The sequence below is a fragment of the Onychostoma macrolepis genome, chromosome 05, assembly GCF_012432095.1.
Source record: "Onychostoma macrolepis isolate SWU-2019 chromosome 05, ASM1243209v1, whole genome shotgun sequence".
Classification (NCBI taxonomy): Eukaryota; Metazoa; Chordata; class Actinopteri; order Cypriniformes; family Cyprinidae; genus Onychostoma; species Onychostoma macrolepis.
This window is the reverse complement of record NC_081159.1, coordinates 42,434,131-42,452,884: the sequence shown is the minus strand read 5'-3', so window position 1 is coordinate 42,452,884 and position 18,754 is coordinate 42,434,131. Positions and strand designations below refer to the sequence as shown.

At 36.4% G+C, this 18,754-nt stretch overlaps 1 protein-coding gene and 1 long non-coding RNA gene across 2 annotated transcripts; one reads left to right on the top strand and one right to left on the bottom strand.

Moving 5' to 3' along the window:
* The first annotated feature begins 865 nt into the window (after positions 1-865).
* On the top strand, positions 866-18,754 carry ywhag1 (3-monooxygenase/tryptophan 5-monooxygenase activation protein, gamma polypeptide 1). The gene is made up of 2 exons (XM_058777281.1): positions 866-1,078; positions 16,178-18,754. Exons 1-2 carry the CDS (start codon positions 992-994, stop codon positions 16,832-16,834), a joined length of 744 nt encoding a protein of 247 aa, XP_058633264.1. The 5' UTR covers positions 866-991; the 3' UTR covers positions 16,835-18,754.
* Positions 10,668-16,283, bottom strand: LOC131541513 (uncharacterized). The gene is made up of 3 exons (XR_009271525.1): positions 16,152-16,283; positions 11,350-11,403; positions 10,668-10,806 (listed from the first exon to the last, which is right to left on the bottom strand). It is a non-coding gene; the product is annotated as an uncharacterized LOC131541513 (long non-coding RNA).

Genomic DNA, 18,754 nt, shown 5'->3' with positions numbered 1-18,754 from the left:
CATCTGTATTAAAGAGAAAGAATCATTTCACCCGATGTTTAGAGAATAAAATAGCCTTGACAGCCTAAGTTACTTACACATAACTAACTGTTACTGAGGAACTTGCTCTCTCCCACCGAGTGACCGGACTCGAGTGTGTGTATCGGTAAAAGAGGAAAGCAGGCCGTGGACCAAACCACTGTGAGGCAAGGGAGGGGGGAATCAAAACATTTCTGAACTTAAAACGTTTATTTTGTTTTTACTACTCACACAGTTATTTTAAGTATATGTCCATTATATTATTTTCATTACACAGAGTTGCTTGTAATGATATTTTTAGGGGGAACAATCCTCAGATGGGATGACTTAAAATTTGTAAGTAGTTTTTTGCGACCCTGGACCACAAACAAAGTCATGAATCTGAAAGCTGAATAAATAAGCTTTCCATTGATGTATGGTTTGTTAGGATATTTGGCTGAGATACAACTATTTGAAAATCTGGAATCTGAGGGTGCAAAAAAAAAAAAAAAATCTGAATATTGAGAAAATCACCTTTAAAGCTGTCTAAATGAAGTAGCAATGCATAGGCTATTACTAATCCAAAATTAAGTTTTGATATATTTAAGGTAGGAAACTTACAAAATATCTTCATGGAACATGATCTTTTGACCCATACAATGTATTGTTGGCTATTGCTACAAATACACCTGTGCTACTTATGACTGGTTTTGTGCTCCAGGGTCACATTTAAATTTTACGGGATGATTCGGCAAGTCACTGTCGCGCAAGTTTCCCATGATAATGACGTCACGGCGCAGAGGGCGCACCGCACCCCCCTCACAACTGATGACGCAATCCAGTGAAAGTGCACGGGGGGGTGCGGGGGGGTTGTCTTGCATCGGCACGCGCGCGTCGCGCAGACAGCAGAGAGCAGCTGCAGCGGCAAGACTGCATATTCACCAAATAGCCTACACCTCGATCACACATACACAGCTCCTGAACCAACTTAAACATGGTCGACCGCGAGCAGCTGGTTCAGAAAGCCAGACTGGCTGAGCAGGCTGAGAGATATGACGATATGGCTGCTGCCATGAAATCGGTAAGTGCAACTTTTGCTTTATTATTATGCACAATCATAATTCATGAATTCAGCTATTCAGATAGTTATCTTCACGTTATTTGTTTCATAATTACGTTCTAGCTGTATAAAATAATGCATTGGTCATGTCGCATTGCCACTGGAAATTCCGTTCATTTTCGCGATCGAGTCTTTTTTGTTTTTTTGTTTTTTTTTAAAGATCTGCCAGTTCTTATATCGATTCGAATTAGAGTGCGCGTTCTTCAGTTTAAAGGCCCGTATAAGTTGATCTGGATCGATTGACAGGTCACAGTCCTGCTGAAATGATGAGGAGGCGTATTTCGGAATATAGAGTAAAATGCAGCACTGAATGTGAATCCAGATTTGAACTGGAAACTGGCAGCGGAACTTTGGGCGGTGCCTTTGCGAGATCCGAACGAGCTGGACAACATGACCACAGGATGACACTTCATTATTGCACATGCACGTAATTGTGACAGTTTTTCTTAAAACCACCTGGCGTTAATGATGTAGCCTACCCGTCTATGCCGATTCAAAGCCGTATTCTCCAGTGCGGGAATCTGAAACCGTGCCATAATAAAGCGCTTTGTGATTTATAAGCATTATTAGGGATAATAATGCTGGTTAATGGTGCAAAACCCTTAAATCGACGCTGTTCTCTTTGTCTCATATAACGAGGCAATCCGAAGCAGTTACTGAACGCGCAGCGCTGACAGTTGCTTCCATGTATTCGCGTTTGAAGATGTCGTGAAAATCAAAGCGATCGCATGTGGTTTTACGCATGTGGCTTTGCAGTTTCGCTCGCACTAGGCGTGTCGCAACGTGTGCCAAGGTGCAGTGTCCGTAATGCACCATTTCATCCGATCCATCAGCCTCCATCCAATAGGGTCCAATCACCAACCCCTCTCTCTCTCTCTCTCTCTCTCTCTCTATCAAGGGCGTAGGTTTGCATTGAAAGTTGATAGGGCCATAATGCAAGGAGGCAGTAGTTTGCATCAGATTTTTAAATACAGTGTTTTAAAAATCATATTTCATTGTTACCTTCTGACTCCTCTCATGAAAGTTTTGCGCGTCTCCTTTATCTGACACACCCATTTCATGTGTTGGAGTCTCTACTACGTTTGTAATATGTTCTAGAACCACCCTTAAAGTGAAATAATAATCAAAATGGAACATTTAAGAAATGTGAAAACATCAACCGGGTAGGTTTTCTTTAAGTCGACTTGAAATATCAATATATGTGGAGAACTAGGAGTGACACTTACAAATAAAATGAAATCAGTTATCAATTCAATCATTAAAATGGAAATAAATAAGTTTTTAAATGGACAATAGACTTTCTGTCTAGACTTTCTTTCTAGAAGTTCTATCATAGAAAATAAAATACATTTAATTTTTTAGCGACACTCCTGGTCCCCATAAATGTAATGTGTGAAAAAACAGACCAAACTAAACCTAAATAAATGTTGCAAAGACAACGTGTGCATTAGAATGTGATAAAAACATTAAAAGCTAGACAGAGGGACTAAATATGCCATTTTCATACTTCTAAAAAGTTATGAAACAGCATATGAGAGTAATGTCATAACATTAAGGTGTAGGTTGCCTACAGCAATTAAAAAAAATGGCTATTGGTTTGCAAATCATTGCATGTCAAGTTTTGATTTGGGCTAATGAACTCCTTGCAACCATTTAAAAAAAAAAAAGGAAAGTGCATTTCCATTTAGTTACTCACTAAGTATGGATGCTGTCCATTACTGAAAAATGCTCAGTCATAGTCTAATTGCACTATCTCTTGACATCTGATAAGGTGTATTGCACAGTGCCTCTGATACACCGGTCTGCCATTAGTGCGGTTCATATAATGATTTCTACTTAATTTTCATTCGGAGACGATGAGCTTGACAAACTGGTTCTACTCCTGTGTATTTCAAATATTATACAATGATTAGCTCCCCCAGATCTCCATCATCTTTCTAAAGCGTTTGCTTTTACATGGTCTATACTAATAAATAATTCCGACCGGCCATTAATGGCATGTACCAACCCCGTCTGGGTTCATGTTGGCTCTCAAGAGTCACTTTCTTCTGCCCAAATGTGATTCTTAAATATTTATAAGGTCCATACTTGATCTCACTGCAATTGCAAGATATAAACAAGAAAGTTGCAACTGCATGTTATAAAGTCAGAATTGTGAGATATAACGTTGCAACTGCAACTCTCAATTGCGAGAAAAAAGTCAGAATTGTGAGATTAAAAAGTCGCAGAAACAGGCTTCCGTATCTTGCAATTCTGACTTTTTTCTCTCGCAATTGTGAATTTATGTCACAAATCTGTCTTTTCTCAGTTGAAAAGTCCAAATCTGTGGAAATAAAAAGACACTTTTTTTCAGAGAATTGAGAGTTCATATTCTGAGAAAAAAGTCAGAACCCAGCAGGCACACAACGTCATAAGACGTTGGTATTTGGTTAAATTTCGGGTGACCAAAATTCAATGTCAATTCAACATCTGATGTCAATGTTGATTTTATGTCAAATTACCGACATCAGCTGACATTGATATTTGTTGGTTTTAGGTTGTGTAACCAAAATCCAACATTAAATCAACGTCAAACTGGCGTCAAATGCTGACGTCAACCCCGATTTTCATTCTCAACCAAAATGCAATGTCTGTCCGACGTCATGTCCAACGTCAACCTGACGTTATATTGATGTCCTGTGCCTGCTGGGAATTGCCAGATGTAAACTCGGATTTATATCTCGCAATTCTGACTTTATAACACGCAGTTGCAACTTTGCTGATGTAGATGTAAACTTGCAATTACAAGAAAAAGGCATAACTGTGCAATTACCTTTTACATTTTTTATTCAGTGGCAGAAACGGGCTTCCGTGCAGTACACACGAGCAGAAGTGACTGACTTAAACTTCATTCAGTGTGCTTACGCATGCAAAGGGATTGATGCAACTTACTCGGCATCGTCTCTTTTTGAGACACACTGGAGGATGGATTGATTTGTCCATGTATTGATTTACTCCTCAGCTGACCGGAAAGCTCAGCTAGCTGGAAGGTCCCTCAGCAGCTCAGGGGTGTGTGTGTGTTCAGTCATGTCTTCTTCTCACTATGGGAGGAAACTCTCATCACTGCAGCGATGCTCACTGCCTGTTGGCAGCCTACGCCCTTAAAGGCCTGGAATAAGAAATCAGATACCTTGCTAATGATGAGACTGAGATGTAGCGCAGTTAATAATTCTCAATGCAAAATACACAAAAATTTGTAATGCAAATTATTACTTAATTACTTCCACTGCTGATGGCTACTAGCTTCCAGACTATAATGTTCTGACTTGTATGTGATATGTCAGGTGTGTTTTAATTTAGACTTCAAAGCATGCATTGAGTTTTATTAATTTGTTGCTGTTTTACACTCAGTTGTTTAATTATAGTACATTTATTCTGACATGTTGTGCCCAATCTGTCACAGTTACGGCTTTGAGCCTTTAGACTACATACATTTATTCAGCAGAAACACACTGGTTTCTGCTTTCATAAGCAGAAGAGAGAGAAGGTGCGGGTTAAAAAGTGATTTTAATCATAATTAAAATTGATAAGAAAAATGCTAATTCAGCTTGCATTCCTTTACAAAATCTTTAGTCGTTTAAGTAAAGCACCTACTCCTACTTGATCAAGGAAAGACCAAAATCTGTAACTGTTTGTTGAAATTGTTTCATAATATATATTTAAAATCATACAACTAAGGTATTATACATTTTATTTCTTAAGCTCAAATCATGCAAAATATTTATTTATTTATTATGCTCATACTAATGCACATCTACAAACTTTTTTGTCAGACAAACCCCTTAGATGTGTGTGTGTGTGTATATGTATGTATATATAATATATATATATTACAGTTGTACTGCAAAATAAAAAAGTAAATATTATAATGAAGATTATTAATTATAATAATGTTTCAAGAGTGGTTATTTATTTAACTAGTTATTTATTTAAATTGCATCCTTTGATTTGATAATCGCACAAAAGCTTTCTTGCGATTATTGTGCAGCCCGTCTTATTTTAATTTTACATAAAACATAATTATTAGCTTTTCGTAGTTACACAAACCCCTGTTTGGGAATCCCTGTTCTACAGTCAGTGGCGGTTCTACATTGAATTACTCTCTGGGTGAGACCCCTCTGAGCGCCCCATCTAAGAACAATTTAGGTTTTTTTGCAAAAGATTTTGCACAAACAGCCATGTTTTACTATAACAATATAAGTGTAAGACAAGCTTGTATTTCTCAATTGCACAAATCCTTCAACAGAACATTTGAAAAACACAATTATGCACAAAACAGTATAAGTTATCAGAACTTAAATAAATATACTCTATATACATAATAAACACTCTCCCATCCCCCAACACTGTCACTCACGACCAGAAGTCAAGACTAAACCAATTCACCTCCACATAATCGTTTTGTATTACCTATTTTTATTAGCCATTTCACACAATTCAGAAAAAACAAAAACGTGCAAATTATAGGCCTGTGTTTTAATATTATGAATAAAATGTGCGATATTTGGAAGAAAGTCAAGGTGTGACCGACTTTAGCCCACTTGTCCCACTAATGGAGCAGACAAGCCCTCCTTGTCCGCTCCATTTGGGAGAGGTGAACTGCCCCCCCACCCTTTCCCCTTTCCACTTATCACACGGCTTCTGTGCGTGGTACCTTCTCAGCAAGCAGGGGCGCCAATTTGCCAATTCCCCACACAGTTATATGATAGATAATAGAAAACCGCTTAGCGGCGCAGATGATTTTTTTTTTTTTTTTTCAAGTGCTTGTGCCGCCCCCCACGTGTCATGAAAAAATGCCGCCCATGCCTAAAACCGCCACTGTCTACAGTATCCAACACATTGGCTCTTTTAACTGTAAGCAGGACTTTCATTCGTATACAGCTGTGTTGCGATGCTATGAAAAATGCAATTGACTCTTGTAACTGTAATGTGGGACTACAGACGTCATATTGAGGGGTCCCATTTCTCCCATTTAAATATTTAAAAGTGGACTGTTTCAGTTATACAGTCTCTGGCATTATGTAACAGAATGTAGTTCATTTGAAAAACAGGCATTTGCATAAAAAAGGAAAGTCATTTTAGAGGCGTTGCATTTTTTAAACGATTGTGAAATTTCTGTGCTTATGCTCTGAATTATCCATCATACATGCGTGGCGTTCAACCCACATCCACATCCACCTCCATCCGCTGTCTTTCATCTGGCATTACCATAGACGTGGCTTTAAGACAGTAACTCATGTTTTTTTCAAAACAGTATGGTCATAAAGCTTTTATGCATTTTATTTTTAGAAGCCTGCAGCAGCTGCAAAAACATTTCTTGAAAAAACATCTGCAATCACTCGATGGTTATATAACAACAATGAGCTACTTTAAGTAAGAATCCCCTTCTTCCATCCTCCACTCCTTAACGCATCTTCCTGCTCCGCTATCACCATGGAAATACTTCAGTCTATAGGTACTTCATTTCTGTGCATTTTTACAAGAAACTTTTGATTTGAAGCAATAGCCATAATTGTAGATGATTACATTTCAGTATGCAGTGCACTGTGCTTTAATATTCTTGAATTTAATTGCTGACATGAAATATGTTATTGAAATGCATTTTTGACACACATTGGGACTTTCCACGGACCAAAATACCTGTATGCCTTTTAGCTACACAGAAAATAGCACATTAACTTACCTGAAGGAGACTTCGACAGGCTTGGCAAAGTGTCGACTGGGCATTTCCGCTTACCTATTTGAATTTTCCTTAAATTCAATTCCTAACACCACAACTTGATCAAAACTCAAAATCAAAGCTTTGATTTGATTCCCTGTTCACTTAATAGAAACTGATTTGAGATGCATTAGCATATTTGACTTTAACTTAGGCTAAATGACTTATTACCTCAGACCTAATGTTGTTTTCAGATAATCTACTAAATGTTAACATGAAGTTTAAAATGTGCAGATGAATTATGAGCTGCTTTGTATTATTATGAATTATAAGACTGCCGGGTTGTAGAAGAGAATAAAGAGCCTCTTTGTGCTCATGATAACACCATAGCACTAGTCAGGCTTACAATAGCGCCTTGTCAGTCAAATCTGTCTAATACTCCACGTGATCCTTCTTTTATTATGATAAATATCAATCTCCTTTCTTCTTTTGACAAATACGATAAAAGGAGAGGGCAATATCTTACTTCACTGTACAAGTAATTGTAAATCATGATAACAGTATATACTGTATATATGAGTTATTGTTTGCTGGAAGGATTTAGAAGTTAATATTCAAACGTAGTTTTTATATATAATATTAATATATTGACTTAATATTATATAATATACTATACAATGAATTGTCATATTGCTATATTGTTCATAATAGGGCTGGACGATTAATCGAAAAGAAATCGAAACAGAAATTCAAAACCTCTAACTCAATGTAGTTATTTCGTTTTTTTAATCCTATTAATACTTTCCCCTTCAAAAGATATTACCGTGTGTATGACTGTCATGCTTGCATCTTTTGCAGCGTCTCGCAAGTGAGAGGCACATTAAAAGAATTTAAACTTATACACGCAGTGCCGCTTATCAATGTTAGTTCCAAAACAGTGGACCAATCAGAAGACCGCAGAGGCGGGGCAAGTGTGTTTACAGTAGCAGGTTGGCATGGCAAGTTTTGTATTTGACAGCAACATGGCAGAGTAGGCATTCTGCACTGCACTTTTTCCCGGTTTTAGACACAAAGACGCGTTCTGTGTGACTGGCCAGTATAACCTATAGAGTAAATACTTGCGCATATAGCATGAAAAGATAAGATCACTGAGATGGTGCCCTGCTCTTTCTCTTAATCAGCAGTGTTCTATTTACATTCATTATTTAAAAAAATTGTTTACAGGAGATGCAAGATATTATTTTATACTTTTCACAATGCATTGTTTAAAATAATATTCATTTACAAGAGATATAAGTTATTTTCTACTTTTCGCATGACAATATTTAAAAAGTGTTTGCAAGAAATGCTGGTTATTTTCTACGTTTGACATAGCAATATTCTTTTAATTTGTTTGCAAGAAAGGAAACTTGCTTTTTACAATAAAACTGAAATGTGACTTTTTTTCATAAGATGTCTTCATTTCAAGCAAGCTCTGATTTTAATTGAACTATTCAACAAATAACCACAAATAGTTTGTTTCCTTCAGTTATTTAAAATCATTAAGATAAGAAATGCACTCTTTCATTAGAAAAAAAAAATGTATCACCTTTAATAGTTGAGTATATTTACAGTACACACCTTTAATGAACTATGAGGGCAAGAATGAATGAATAAATAAATAAATCATTCAATAATCGTAATCGAGGTAAAGTGTTCAATTAATTGAGGTTTTGATTTTAGGTCGTATCGCCCAGCCCTAGTTCATAATAATAAAGGCTGAGCAACACAGCAGTGGAATGAATTACTGTTTTGAATGAACTGGTTGAATTAATGATTCAATGACTCACTCATAAAGATGGTCACACTTTTTTTTTTTTAACGAATCAGTTGAATGAATGAATCTTTAACTTACTCATAAAGACGGTCGCTTCTCGCAACCTACTAGTGCACTGATGTAACCTGCAGAATAAATCAATGAAAAATATTGTTCATACCTCCCACTTTTCAGGTATACAGTCATTTGATCATTTTAGCTAATTTATTCTAATTAATTAGTTAATTCTAATTGATCAAGCTCTCTTTTTATATGGAACTTGATAGTTGCAAACCAAAATATCAGTTCGACTTCATTGTGCAAATTGAATGTTAATATGGAAAATTGTTTGGGAAGGGTTTCACTTTTCATTTTCATATTTCTTTGTGTTTCTTTGCCAGTCTTATGCATAAATAATGTAAATCACTGATAGCTGCACAAATAAGGCTAACGAGTCATAAACAGAATAGCAAAATCTCTACAGTTGACACATTTCTATTGTCACAGTATAAATGCATTCTGAAATCAGTAGATTACCAGGAAATGGCACTAGTCGTCTCCATCAAGTCCACGTGATATCATCCATAATTTCAATAATATTCATTGCTGAGAGAGGCTGCATGGCTCAGTAAAGGAGCTTTCTCGGTTATTAAGCAATGAAGTGGAAAAGAGTGTTAGAACAACACTGAACTGAAGTCACATTAACTAGATTTTGATGGCCATAAACTTCTCTTTTCTTACTTCCTGCCATCTCATGTCCATCTCTCTTTTCTTCACCCTTTTGTGTTTGTCATAATCTACAACCGGGGCTAAAAGTCGACGAACATTCGCTGCTGCAATAGCTGGCGGGTTTATTGGAGTCTTATGATGCAACCCCAACTGCAAGTGCCCTGAGATTACCGAGACTACAAAGGGCTCACAGACAGAATTAGCACACTACAAGAGCTGTATCATTGCACTGTTGTGCAATACTGCTCAATGCATCTGTATCTAATTAGGCCAAATAATCAAGTGCTTTACCATGCTTGTGCTAGAACAGGACCCTCATGTATAAAACTTTCCGTAGATTTCATCCTAAAAGTGTACGTATGGACAAAAGCTAGATTTGGCATACGCATAAAAGTTTTCAGATTTATAAAACCATGCGTGCGCCAGAACCTACGCAAAAATCGTTTTATAAATCCCTGTCAGTGGAAGATTGTGCGTACATGTGTCTCCTCCCCAAAATCACCATATATGGAGCTTACAACACCTAGTTTTACGATGCATAACCTCATCTGCATATCATGTCCATGCATATTCCCATCCACGTGACACCGTGTTTAACACCGTCAAAGGTACAAGACGTTAGTGAAATATGACATGCGGACTAAAAATGCTATTTCTACAGTACATTACATTGCTAAAAATCATTCACTATCCTTGTTTTCGAATAAATATATAAAAATAAAATTGTATAAAATACTTCTCAGAGAATCTTTTTAGAATAGAATGGATCTCTTTCTTTTTGTTTATACATGAGGCCCCAGGTTGTGTATGATTTATATACTCGAGGCTGCACACCAACAAAGTACTAAGAAATTGACAAGTCATCATAAAAACAAAGTAGTTTGAGATTTGCCTTCCATTAAAACCATTTCATTTATGATGAATCATACAGAATTGTGTTAGGTTTTTAGTTCTCGAAGATACTGACTCATGTTTCAAACCTGTGATTGTTTTTGTTCTTTTTTCTGCAGAACACAAAAGATGTTATTTAGCATAATGTCCAAGTTGCTTTTTTCCATACAACCACAGTGACTAGTAATTGTGATTGTCTATCCCAAAAAAGGACAAAAAGTACCATGTTTTCCAGCTGTAGATACATTTGTGAAGCTGCCAGATTTGACTTGTATCGTTCCTATTGGTTTCAAACAACATTATAGTGGGTAAATGATGACCATAATGTGACACATTACTGAGTGAAATAGGATATTTAACAAGAAACTAAATCAGGTTCACCTATTGGTTGATGACAAGTTTGATTACAAGCTGACCTCAAGGTTATGAGCTTACTTCAGTGAGGAAAGGGCAGGCCAGGACTCAGGAGAGAGAAATGAAAAGGCTAATAGGCTCCACCAGGAAGAAAAGACATAAGCGCAGCCCATCTTCATTCACCAAACCCCGACTCTGCACATACATCCACTGATGTGCAAACTGTACAGAAATATGCGTATTTCTTTGCATCATCACATGAACTTTATGCTGTTGTATTGCACATACTATTGACTATTTATTTGTATTTCAATCAGATATGTTTACAATGTTTTGTTTTTCTAGACCCAAATTATCGTGATAAATCATTAGGCTACCAGACATAACTGATGAAACAAAACAAAATCGCTCCCATTATAATAAACACTACACTGGAAGTGCCATTTGCATTGTTTTGCGTTAGTGTGTCTTATATATTGCTGCACACTAGCTGCACCCAATATATTCCCAATATATTTGTTTATTTACAAATATCATGAATTTATTACTATAAATGTTACTTAATCATTAGTTCAAAGTGAAATTGTGATGTTCCTTTTCTCTTGTTACTAAACTATCTTTTGGTTTTAATCACTATGTTAAAATAGACAATTCAAAGTCAGTATTTAATATATTGAAAAAGTAGGTAACTTAACATATGAAGAAATGCATCCATTTTACTACGCCTGAAGTCAAGCATCAAGCTTACAGCTGATTGGTCCTCACCTCGATCACTTCCAGTGTAGATATGTTGCAAGTTCATCAACACTGTGAACAACGCTGCAAAAAACAAAAAACAAAGAACGTGTTGGGAATATTACAAATCAAACATTTAAGCCCCTTTATATCTAGTATTTCTATCCAGTATTTTGAACCGTCTCAGGTGATCCAATCATAGTGGTGACAATTTATTTTATAGATGTGGAAAAACATTCTATGGAGTCATATTTCTGCAACAAAGTAAAAAATAAACTTTTTAATTGCACAATTCTGACTTTATATCTCTCAATTCTAACTTTTTTCTCCCAATTCTGAAAACGTCTGAGGAGAAAAGTCAGAATTGTGAGACATCAACTTGCAATTGTGAGATAACCTCTCAAGTACCTTTCTGTAGCAGGAACAAAACAAAAAAATGTAAGAGATAAGCTATAAGCTTCCATTACATTCTATACAATAACACGGTATTATAATTTTAAAGTTGAGCTCAAAATGTACATAGAAAAGTTTGAGCAGTGAAATTCAAATTACACATTGTTTCTTAGTAACTGTAACTAATTACAATTACTTTTATTTTGTAATTAAATTACGTAATTCCGTTACATGTAACTAGTTACTCCCCAACACTGCATACACACATCTACACCTCACTCCCCAAACACACACACACACACACACACACACACACACACACACACAAGAAGCGTGGACATCGTTGCTGTTGCCACGGCAGCAGCAGAGATAGTTGATTGCGTCCAAACAAAGACGACTGCCTTGTTTCTATGGAGACGGGAGATCGCTCTTTACTTCCCCCCCGCTGTCTGGATGGGAGGTTATGTGCGGAAGAGGTTAAAGGCAGCTTGTAAATGGTAACATAACAAAAGAACTACTGTACACAACCAAAACTATGTCTGCAATACCAGTAAATGTGTTACACAGTGATTCAGCGACTGTCTCTTTCAATCTCAGGGTGTTTTATGGCTGTTGTGCTTGAGATGAAGGAAGGAAGTTGTGGAATAATTGATCAGTAAAACTATAAATTGTTCCCAGTCTGATGCAGGAAACAGATTGTGTGTCTGTTCATAAACGAGTGCATATTTAATAAAACCAAACACTAAACGCGGCTTTGAACATTTGTGTCGCTTAAATGATGTACATAGGAATGAGAGAAATCGATTATGGATTGGGTTGGGTATTGAGAATCGGTTCCACATTTACAAGAACCGTGGATTCGATAAGATATTTGCATTTTGATTCCGCTTATCGATTCCTGTGTGCTGATTTTTGTTCATGGTATTCAGCTGCAACAGAAAGTTTTGGAGTAAATATGTTTGATAATTGAAATGTTTGATTTAATTTTGTTATACCTTATTGGAATCGAAACTGGGAATCATTAACAATCAGAATCACAAAATATTTAAATGATATCCAACCCTAATTATAGTTCTGATTCTGAATTCATTTAATGATTCAGATTCTTTTAGTTCTTTTGAGGAAGCACCAGTTGTTAATTGAAATGAATCAGTTGTGCCATTTACTACAAAACTTTTTAGAAAGATATCCATGTTAAAATGCAGTTTTGTCTGCACTGAACCAATCACACAGGGTTCCCAAACTGAGGTTTGTGAGGGAACAAGGGGTTGATGAGAATCTAATTTAATTTTAAGTTAATTATCAAAATTGCACTAAAAAATATGAATTTTTTTATTAGTTTACCTGCATATCATGTGTCCCTGAACCCTCTGGTGTTGTTCGCATGGAGGTCAAAAATTAAATGAAGGTACTATATTCTAGTTAAACATGTTTTTTATTTAATATTTAGTATTTTTTGTTACTAAATTATATTTATGGAATAGATATGATCCATTTATTATCTGTACCACTTTTTGAGTGTAGACCTGAAAATTAAATTTCCAACTTAAACCCCTGGTTTCACAGACATGGCTTAAGACTGGTCCCAGACTAAACTGTAATTTTAACATTTCAACTCAAAGAAACTTGCACTGACTGATCTTAAAATATATCAGTGCCTTTGTTTTGTGTCGAAATGCACACCAGTAATGTTTTGTTTGTTTGTTTTTTTCTAAGGCATGTTAATAAAAATGACTTAAAGGTCCTAATTGAGCTATGGCCTTATCCTGGCTTAGTCTAAGCCCTGTCTGTGAAACCAGGCCCAATTTTCATAAATCTTGAATGCTTTGTAGCACAGACTTAAGTTTGGTCTACTTTTAAAGAAGACAATTATTACTTATCATTATAAAAAAAAGTTATAGAATTATTATTATGAAAAACACACAAAAATATATATATTTTTTTTTTTTTTTTAGATAAATAAAAAATGAGCTTTTATTACAATTACAAAACGTTTTTGACTGCAAAGATAATTGAACCTTTTCGAATCATGTCCATGATTTTGTGTGTGTTTGTGTTCTCATAGCAATTGCCAAAACCTGTACCAACTTTTATACCGTTCCTATGAAGTAAAAAAAATCTAAAAAACCAAGACGTAAAATGTTTCGGTCAAAAATGACAGAACAGCACCAGAGGGTTAACCACTGCCAGAGAACTGTGAGCATGTGTTGTTAAATTATTTAAATAATAGCTTAATCTCTGGGTATTTCAAGTCAATATTTTAGGTCAAATTAAACAGGATCTGAATAATAGCAACATTGATCCTGCTTTGTTGACGAGCGCTTGTGTTATCAACAGCCATTCTCTGTATTAAATTTGAGCATGATGCATCGGCATGCTACAGTATGTGGTTGTGCGTGCGTTTTGGTTGACGATGACGCAGACAGTGAATGATACAGCAAAAAATGCAGTAAATCATGGAGCTTTTCCAAAGGATGCGGGAAATTGCATCTGAAAGTAGTAGAAGAGAGAGAGAGAGAGAGAGAGAGAGAGAGATGTGTAGGCACCAGCTCATCCGCCCACTGCCAGGCTGTTAAATCAAAGCATCTCTGCGACGATGTGCTGCGATGCTTTCATTTGGACAGGAATGTGTAGGCTCACTTTTCACTATGTCGCACTGTAAACAACATACAGTAATTCAGGTTGCGATGTGTTTTTAAACAAAACAAGTGGCATGTTAGTCCAAACGGATCTTTCATTTTGAAGCACTGCCAGTCTTCTATGAATAGGTTTACTACACCGCTTTCAGCCTACACTAGGACATGTGGTATATGTGCTGGTGAAAACGAACAATGAAGATGCCATGTCCATAAATAGGCATTTGGCAAATCACCACATTGAAGCTTACTTGAACCGTTCACCCGAATAACTCACAAAAGGAAACTGTGAACTACCATTCACAACACAACACTTCTCTGCAGTTATTCTGTGCTTAAATGACACGTCCTCAAACTGTTCATCTATTCAAATGGAATGGACATGAGAAAGGCTGAAGTTGACACAGATTAGTGTATAAAGACAATCTTCTCCCATTCGGTTTTCATTAGTGACCCATGCAAATGAAGAAGGATTATGAGTGACCCTAATGCTGCATAAACAGCTCTCTCACTAAACGTCGAGTTAGTGTGCTTTTTTGGTTTGCAAGCGATGCTTTAAGCAGACGTCATCAAAATGCATACTGCAGTACAGCAGGTTTTCCTTCCTTCCTTTTCCTGAAGTAGAAGACGATGGAGAAAACAAGATAATTTCATAAAATAAGACTGCACTGCACCATAGTTCAATGCCAACTGTCATTTTAACCTGGAGTGTATTGGACAAATTAGAGAATGGCTGCGAAAATTGAAAGAATGTATAAATTGATGAAATGTATACATTGAATGCAATGTTAATCGCTTTGGATAAAAGTGCCTGCCTAATGCATACATGTACACTACTGCTCAAAAAGTTTGGAATAATTATGATTTTTTATTTTTCTGAAGTAAGCGCTCACCAAGCCTGCATTTATTTGATTAAAAATACAGTAAAAATGTCATTTATTCTTGTGATGGCAAAGCATTCTTCAGAAATCAGTCTAATATTGTAATTTGGTGCAAAATTTTCAATTATTATTTGTGCTTAATCACATGTTTCTTATTTTCAATGGTGAAAACAGTTTTTGTTTTGTAATATTTTTGTAAAGTCAGTGATAAATTCTTTGATGAACACAAAGTTGAACAGAACAATCTAAAATAGAAATGTTTTGTAACATTACAAATGTCTTCACTGTCACTTTTGAGCAATTTAATGCATCATTGCTGGATAAATATATAATAATCTGTTTTATCCCAAACTCTAATAATAAGAAATGTTTCTTGAGCAGTAAATGCACTGTAAAAAAAAAAAAAGTTGAGCCAACTTAATATTTTAAGGCAACAAGCTTCAGCAGATTTTGGAGTTTTCTCAGCTGGTCATTTTAAGTTTATACAACAAAAATTTGAGAATCTCCCACAAAAATAAGTTGAGCAAACTCAAAAATCTGCTGAAGCTGGTAAAAAAAAAATGTTTTAAGTTCGCTCAACTTTTTTTTTTTTTTTTTTTTACAGTGTGGGTATATTCGAATGATTTCAGAAGGATCATGTGACACTGAAGACTGGAGTAATGATGCTGAACTTTGATCATTAAATAACATTACATTATTAAATTAAATTACATTAAATTAAATTACATTTTACAATATATTCATGTAGAAAATTTGCATTTTAAATTGTTAAAATATTTCACATTTTTTGATCAAATAAATGCAGCCTTGGTGAGGCTAAATAAAATACATCATTTTATTCATCAAGGATGGGGAACATGTATCATTGGGCCTGTTTGTCACTTTGTAAACCTGTTCAAATTTGAAAGAAGGATTACGTAACCTCTCCGCCTCCTCCCTGTCTCTCAGGTAACAGAGCTGAACGAGGCCCTTTCCAACGAGGAGAGGAACCTGCTCTCTGTGGCCTACAAGAACGTGGTGGGCGCGCGCCGTTCCTCCTGGCGCGTCATCTCCAGCATCGAGCAGAAGACCTCCGCCGACGGCAACGAGAAGAAAATCGAGATGGTCCGTGCTTACCGCGAGAAAATCGAGAAGGAGCTGGAGGCCGTGTGCCAAGATGTACTCAACCTCCTCGACAACTTCCTGATCAAGAACTGCAGCGACACCCAGCACGAGAGCAAAGTCTTCTACCTGAAGATGAAGGGCGACTACTACCGTTACCTGGCCGAGGTGGCCACGGGCGAAAAGAGAGCCACGGTGGTGGAGTCTTCTGAGAAGGCCTACAGCGAGGCCCACGAGATCAGCAAAGAGCACATGCAGCCTACGCACCCCATCCGCCTGGGCCTGGCGCTCAATTACTCCGTCTTCTACTACGAGATCCAGAACGCACCCGAGCAGGCCTGCCATCTGGCCAAGACGGCTTTCGACGACGCGATCGCCGAACTGGACACCCTGAACGAGGACTCCTACAAAGACTCCACGCTCATCATGCAGCTCCTGCGAGACAACTTGACGCTCTGGACGAGCGATCAACAAGACGACGAGGCAGGGGAAGGCAACAATTAAGCGTTGAAGACGAAAAGAGAAGATCTTTGAGACCCTTTTCCTCTCAGCCGTAACATAAAACACGCGTGCTCACACAACAAAGAAAAACAAAAAAAGTATAAGTTACATGAAAAATTCACAACGGGGGGCATGACGGAACTGTGTCAGCCACGTTTGCTGATAGCAAAGCAGCGCAGTTTTCTTTATTTTCCACAAAATTACAATTGAGAGAAATATGCTAGTTACAAAGAATGGTATGTCTCCAAAAAATTAAGAAGTAGCTTAAAAAGAATAAATTAAACCTCTCTTTCGGTGACGTTTACTCAACACTGAGGAAAAAGCTTGTCAGTGCGTCAGTCGTTTCTACGTCAGACTGAAGGGTTGCGCTAAACCCGCTGGCATAGGGACTGTTCTTGTAGTGAAATACGAAGCGGCGCTGCTTATATTAATTTACATTGTGAGTAAAGAGTACTCTAAAGCGTCAAAGGTGGGCTTAAATGACAAAAAAAAAAAATCTTTAAGTGAAAACTTGAATGTTATCGCCTCGCAAAAGTAGGTATTTGCAAACAGGCTGCACTGGGCGTAAATGGTCGTGTTTTTGTCTGATATATACGTTCATAGGGATCCTGAATCGCACCCACTAATGTTTGAAAGTCGTTTACGTCGAACTGGTTATCTGTGCCATTTATGATACACATCGTTAGTATGCATCTCACCTCGGAACCACACGAAACTACTGTATTACAGTAATGTTGATTAGGTGTGCAAAAATAACACAGTTATGACTTCCCTGGTACATGTATTGCCTTTTCAGTCCAAAGCTAAAACCGTTTTCCAATCGTTATTATTATCATTATTATTATGGATGCAGTTTCAAAAATCGTCAAGCCTGACCCACTCTGTATGAGAAAAATTAGATTTGATTTTAATGCACTGAAGAATAGTTCCAGATATTATAGATAAAATAATTAAATGACGGTACAGGCGAAAAATAACATTTACGAAAAAACTAAAATGCCCAAAGCTTAGCAGAAAAAAAGACCACTCTAAAGCAATGCCTAATCACTTGGTTTGATACGCTCAATTAATAATACTGGTACCATAGACTATTTTTTGTTATTTAGTTAATTTATTTTGAGTTTTTGACAGTGCACTGGCATAAAATTGCTTTTGTTCCTATTTTCTTTTTATTAATTCTCATGAAATGCACTTGCCTATTATACTGTTTCTCAGTGTAGGACGATTACAGCTCCAATATTCTTGATAATACAATATTGTGCATGCTGGTGATGTATTTATATACCATAGCTCGACTTTATTAACTTTAAAATCTGTAGATGTTATGTATTCATATGAACAAGAAATGACAAGAATTTAATCTGATTATTTTCTATTTATTACTTTCTATTGGATTGTTTCAATCTGTTATGATTTTTTTCTTATATATTTTTCCCTTGCTGAAGTACGCTATACCAAAACAGTGCGTGTTTACCATGAAATAATCTGTTATGGATGTTGCTCTAGTGACATGCGATTCTTGTATTTGGTTTTTAATAAACAAAAAAGGAAGCGAAAAGACAAAAAAAAAAAAAAGAAACCACGTCTGGTGTTTGATCACGGTAAATTAAGATTACATTGTGAAACGATTAATGTTGTTCTTAAAATGACTTTTCCTTTTCTGTGCTTTCTTCTGTCAAATTCTACTGTGAAATATTTAAGATTTGCTGTAATATCAGTGTTTGTTTTTTTCCTCCTCAGAATCTGTTTCTGTATGGGATTCAGTCATGGAACATTACCTATTCTTATGATTTATGTTTTCTTTCTTTTTCCTCGTCTACTGGTATCTTAAATGTGAGTCATGTAGCGGTTGCACAAAAGAAACATAATGATAATAATAATGATAATTAAAAAAATAAAACATGACTGTGCTCTTCTAACCAC